The sequence below is a fragment of the Herpailurus yagouaroundi genome, unplaced genomic scaffold (assembly GCF_014898765.1).
Source record: "Herpailurus yagouaroundi ecotype Mexico unplaced genomic scaffold, PumYag 141, whole genome shotgun sequence".
Taxonomy (NCBI): domain Eukaryota; kingdom Metazoa; phylum Chordata; class Mammalia; order Carnivora; family Felidae; genus Herpailurus; species Herpailurus yagouaroundi.
In genome coordinates this window covers 8,796,755-8,802,754 of record NW_024412396.1, presented here as the reverse complement: position 1 = coordinate 8,802,754, position 6,000 = coordinate 8,796,755, and the positions used below count along the sequence as shown (strand labels likewise).

The 6,000-nt window shown below is 39.5% G+C and overlaps 1 protein-coding gene across 3 annotated transcripts in view; it reads left to right on the top strand.

Annotated features, from left to right (window-relative positions):
• Positions 1-22: 22 nt before the first annotated feature.
• PRKD1 (protein kinase D1) overlaps positions 23-6,000 on the top strand; it is a 339,240-nt gene continuing 333,262 nt past the window's right edge. The window contains exon 1 of one of the 3 annotated variants that reach the window (XM_040476845.1): positions 23-217. In XM_040476845.1, the coding sequence (XP_040332779.1) occupies positions 191-217 (27 nt within the window). In that variant the 5' untranslated portion in view covers positions 23-190. Of the gene's footprint in view, positions 218-259; positions 475-6,000 lie in introns of those variants that run through there. The other 2 variants (XM_040476846.1, XM_040476844.1) reach the window with 2 other exon arrangements.

Here is a 6,000-nt window from a genome sequence, read left to right as displayed (position 1 = left end):
GGCGGCGGCGGCAGCGGCGGCCGCCGCGGCGCTGGTGCCGGGGTCCGGCCCGGGGCCAGCCCCGTTCCTGGCTCCCGTCGCGGCCCCGGCCGGGGGCATCTCCTTCCATCTGCAGATCGGCCTGAGCCGCGAGCCGGTGCTGCTGCTGCAGGACTCGTCCGGGGACTACAGCCTGGCGCACGTCCGCGAGATGGCTTGCTCCATCGTCGACCAGAAGGTAAGGCGCCGTACAGGGGGCGCTGCCCGTCCGGTCGCCCCTCGCCGCGCCAACTTTCCGGCTCCGGGGGCTCGGCCGGGAGCCGGCCTCGCCGGCGCTCGGGAAGGGTCTGGCACCGGCCAGGGCTGGACGCCGGCAGCCGAAGCACTGCATTCCCCGTTGTCCGGTTCTCCCTTTGCCCCGTCTTCTTGCATTCCCGGTATCTCTGCAGTCCGCATCCTCCTCACCCATTTCCAGTCCTCTCGGGACATTTCCAGGTAGGTTGCTTGCCCATGTCTCCCAGCGCCTCTCCCTCCTCTTAAGACTTCCCTGCTCCCCCGCCTCCGCGCCCCCCGCCCCCCCCGCTTCCCTCTGGACCCTGGACCAGCACGTTCCTGGCGCCAGAATCCTCCTTCCCGTACCAGAGTTTTCCCCGGGGACACGCTCAACACGATTTCAGCACCACTCCCTTCCTCTTCAGGCCCCTCTCCCAGCTCTGACCGATGCTGAGGAGTTCCTGGAATGATCTAGAGATGAGGAATTTCTCACCTGTCAAATAAGCTTTTAAGAGGGAATGATTGACTCGGCCAGCTGTGAAAACAACTGACCAGATCACAACGACTCACCTCCCTGTGGTGTTTTTTAGTCCTACCTTTGTGTGAACGTGAAAGCAAAATTTTCAATGATAAAATCTGGAAGTTGCAGCCTTTTTGATCGGCATCCCTGAGGCACTGATAGTAGGGCATTGAAGAAGAGGCACAGACCTTTAAGTGGTGGGGGTGCGCCTAGGGGCGCTCCGAGGCTGGCCGCCCCTGTGGGACTCTGGACAGCGGTCACAAAAGGCAGGTTGGAAAAGGGGCCATTATCCTGGGCCAGGCCACCCGGGGAAGGCACCCACCCTGCCCACAACTGTTTGTAGTGCAGTTTTGAATTTCAGGTTTCTGTAGCCATCCAGAGTGATGTTGCATGGAAAAGGGTGATTAAGAGTGTGAAGGAGAGGGGGCATGGCGCCAGTCTTAGTATAAACAGGCAGGGTTTAGGGGGTGGGAACATAAGTCTATAAAGGTGCTAAATTTCCACCCTGGAGGACTGGCTAATCCTTGCCCTATAAAAGTGACTTGAATAATCACTGAATGCTTTCTTTAAAGTATGTGGAGGACAGATTACTAAACTTGAGTGTTGTTAATTGTGGCATGTAGCACAAGGATATGAGGAAAAGCCCTGGGGAAAAATCAGTAATCTAGGAAGTTTGTAAAAGTTCTGGAGGTGCGCTAAGGCAACAATGAGTGTCAAGCATTTTTGGTTATTGAATGTAGTGACACTTTCTATTACATACAACTCTCAGTCTTTTTCAACTTCCATGTAAATGACAAATTCTAAATCAGGTACGTGTCCTGTCATGTGTCTCCTCATCAATATTACAGGGTATTTGTTGCAGGTGAACAGGAGCACTGTCCTAGGCATTGTAAGACTTCCCTTAGTGCGACAATCTCCATTAGGGTGCAAACCAGTTAACTAAAGAGCATTATCGGATAAGCATAAAAACCATGTATAATAAAATTTCTCCAAAAAGCTAATGCAATTGTATAGAATTTTAATTTACCTTAATTCTAAAGCAAGTGATAGAGTGTTAGGGAATATTCACATCGAGTCAGATTAATATGGGCAAACTATTTTTGACCAGCTTTAAAACACCCACCCTACCCCCTCGATGGAGTTTAGGATGGAGAGAAACATGTATGGTTCAAGAGGTTTGGGATTGGGATTTGAATGGAGAGTAAATTCCATTTGTCTCAGGAGCTGCCACATCTCAGGATGTTATATGGAGGGAATGATATGAGTGCAAAGGGACAGAGGCTACAGGTACCTATGGGATGCAGCAGGCCCTCTGGCCCCAGGGTAGGGACTAGGGTATTTAGAGAAAGTACAACTATGAAGAGGCCTTGAAATTAAAATGAACTCAAATTAGTAGAAGCCTCAGTAATCTTCCACATAGAGATCTCAAACCAAAGTAAGATGGATTTGCTGCGTGGAAGATGTTTTAGAATGCCAAAAATGTTATGGTAGAAAGAAAACTGGAGTTCAGTCATGAACTACTTGAGACCTGAGCCAACACTGGGGGAGAGACCTGGAATAGTACCAGAAAGGGAAAAATCATCAGCCTTGGTGGCTGATTTATAAAGGGAATCCCTTCCTTTGTATTTACTCTTGTAATTCTTCTTTTTCTAAAACAAGAGTTTGAGAAGCTTAATGGCTTGGGATAACCAAGGTAAAGTTCTCCCTTGTACTTTTCTTTTCTTTTCTCTTCTTTTCTTTTGTTTCTTTGTCTCTTTCTTTCTTTCTTTCTTTTTCTTAAAGTTTATGGCAAAGAATTCAGTTTAGAGATGTGGATTTGAGGGCTATTTATATACAGAATGCTGTAAATACTTGATGGTAAATACTGGATGGTAAATACTGGATGGTGGGTCTCTACTGGAAAATTTCCATTTATCTGTCTTCCATCATCTGTCTTGAGGTACATTATCACCCAAGGCAGAAACGTGATTAAGAGGCCTGAATATCCATCACAGGAGAGCAGGGATCTCTTTGCCTTGTGACAGTAGAAATGGCAGACAGGTCAGTGTTGAGTGAAGGAAATGAGAGGAGGTCCTTTGTCCCTTGTTTCAGGTTCTCTTAAGTACTTGCTGGAAATATCAACCATGAGGAAGGATGACAGGAGGAAAAAAGAGAGGGAGGGAGGGAAATGAATGTTTTAGGAGAGAGCTGAGAGTTTGAAGTGATTTACAGTTTATAATGTAGACTGGAGCCATGTGGAGCTTACAATAGAAGGTTCTCCTGAGTTTTTGAGCCCTCCACATTCATTGTTTCATAAACTTTTCGAGAAGGGTTTTTATACAGTTTGTTTGAGAGTTCTCTAAGTACTAATACTAACAGAGATCAGGCTAGCTTAAATCTTTGGAAGTATTAGCTGACAATTCAATTTATTTAAGCAACATTCATCGACATTTCTTGTGGGGTGTGCATCTGAGGTTTTTAGGGCTAACTAAGAGAGATTGTGTCCCTGAGAAACTCTTCTTTAAAGTTATTTTTGTTATTGTTTAGAGTTTAGAGTATAGTTTTTCTTTGATTATGTAGGTTTGGAAATTGGCAAACATTTGATTGCACTTGAAAATTTTGATGGTAATTTAGCATTTAAGATGATAGTACCCAAGTATATACTGAATTGTATAGCTAAGGAATTATTTCTTTTATCTTTTAGTTTAGGTCAAAAATCTAGTCTTGCTCTTCTGTATGTAACAATGTTTAAATATATAAGATGTTATTCCTTCCTTTGGAAGTATTAGCCTAAGGTTTTACTTACATTATGCTTGTTTCATTACTTTGCAAGCATGTAACCTTGAAGGCTGGTTGTATATAAAGACATGCATTCTGTTAGTCTACATGATTATTGTTTCCTGGAAGGTAAAAAAAACAAAAAACAAAAAACACCAGTAATTGACTTCTCTTTGAAACACTGTTACTTTCTACCAACAAAGGAACCTTGACTGTATAGACTAAGAAGGAATTGTTTTGAGGCAAGAACAGTATTCTAAAGGAAGAATTAGTGTGGTTTCATAGTGTATTATCTCTCTGTTTATCTGTCTACACACACACTTGCACACACACATACTCTTTTCTTAAACAAGCAGTATTAATTTAGGGATATGAGATCTAATTAATATGACTATCCATTCATTTTGGTTATTATCTTATTAGAAAGATGACTCCTATTTCCTTTTTGAATTTGCTAAAATGGGGTAATACCTTCAATAAGACTCTTGGCATATAGTTCCAGTTTATATACAGACATTTATCTGACAAGAGAAACTAAACAGGGAGATTTTATAGGAGGTAGCTCACTAAAGGAATAACCAAGACTAGTGTTTTGGTTTGAGAGCAGATTTGCTATACTTGTAATTGTTTCACTTTCTTAATTGCAAATTGTTCTCTTAACAGTGTCGTTTTTATCTTTATTGTGATTTTAGCTATTCTACTACACAGATTAAGTTGGAAATAATTAACTGCTTGACCAGCTCAACATATTTGGAACAACAAAATCCTTTTAAGCTAATGATGGTGTTTGGGTCTTAGGTGTACACTTTTTATTCAGATTTCATATTTGTCATTATTGTATGTATTCTATGATTTCCAATTTAATGATGAAGTATAGAAGTGGTCATTTCATTGAGTGATTCTTAATGTAACTTTAAATACTATATGTTTAAAATTATAATTTCTTTCCAAGTTTAGTAGTTTAATAAGATTATATTTTGGTATATATGTAATACTTATGTACTGCATATATATATGTAATATTTACATATATACATATCAGTTTATTATCTAAGTTTATAAGTGTTTTATATAATATTTTTAAAAGTGTACTTTTCCATGTATAGCCTTCAGATGCTGAAATATTGTTTTCTCTGTGTATTATAGGCTGTAAAAAGTGAGGCCTCATTACATAGCTCATAATCCAAAGAGAAACTCTGCTTTATATTTTATATCAATGTGCAGAAGTGAAAACCTTTTCTTATAGGGGTATGATATTTAACAGTTTTCACAAGAATGTATATAATTTTTAAATTTTATTTATTTAAGTTATCTCTATGCCCAGTATGGGGCTCAAATTCACAACCCTGAGATCAAAAGTTATATGCTCTTCTGATTGAGCCAGCCAGGCACTCCACAAGGGGAATATTCTATAATATTTTATATAATACAAGATGTTTTAGAATATTCTAAGAATTGGATGATTGGTTATTTTGACAATATATGAAGTAATGTGGGCCTTTAGATCCAGGATTGAGATAAATCTGAAAGAATTTTCTGTGAAATCTATAGTGTGTGTGGGAGTGGGAGTTGGTGGTAGGTATGGGGCTGGAAAATTATTAGTAAGGTTTGAAAATTTGCCCCATACTTAATAAATGTGTTGGTCCATATCAAGAGACTCCTATCACAGCTATTAAGGGAGATCTAAACCTTTATTTGGTAATTATTATTACTTTTTTTTTTTGTGAGGTGATTGTATACAGGTCTTCAGTTTATGCATGAATGACTTAATGACATTACTGGACAGTACAAAGAAATTCGTACCTTTGAATGTATGGTTACAATTTATCTAAGATTACTTTGAAGATTAAGGATAGTATATATAAAGAATTAAATATACTGCCTGGCAAATAAGTGTATAATAAATTAAATAGTATTATTGGTATTCTAAGACTTTACAGACAGCATACTGTCTTGATAGCAAAAGAAATATGTACTTTATTATTTTATTCTTACGTTAACATATAAATAAAATTATAGTGTTAAAAAGCAGTATAAATGTAAGGCTTTGATAACATTTTTCCTCTGCCCTGTATAATAGGGCAGATCTTAGAGTACCTGCATTTTGTAACTGCTTCTGAAATTTCAATCTCTCAGAATTCCTCAAGGAGTAATTTGATTATTGCTAAATGTAAAAGCACATGCTGATAAAACTATAGCACATCTTCATTGCTTTTTATTATTTTTGATAAGAAGTTGATTTAATTCCTTTTCAATTGCAAGTGTAATTCCAATGATATTTCATTTGGAAAAAAAGGGAAATAAAATAGGTAAGGGTATAGTATTTGGCAACATAATGATTCTTAATTCTGGTCCTCAAGACTGAAATCGAAAATTCCTTTGCAAATCTACCCTTGATAGGAGGAAGAAGGGACTTGGAAATGACTCTGGGGGATTGCATTTTGCTATCACACTAGCATCCAGGGATTATT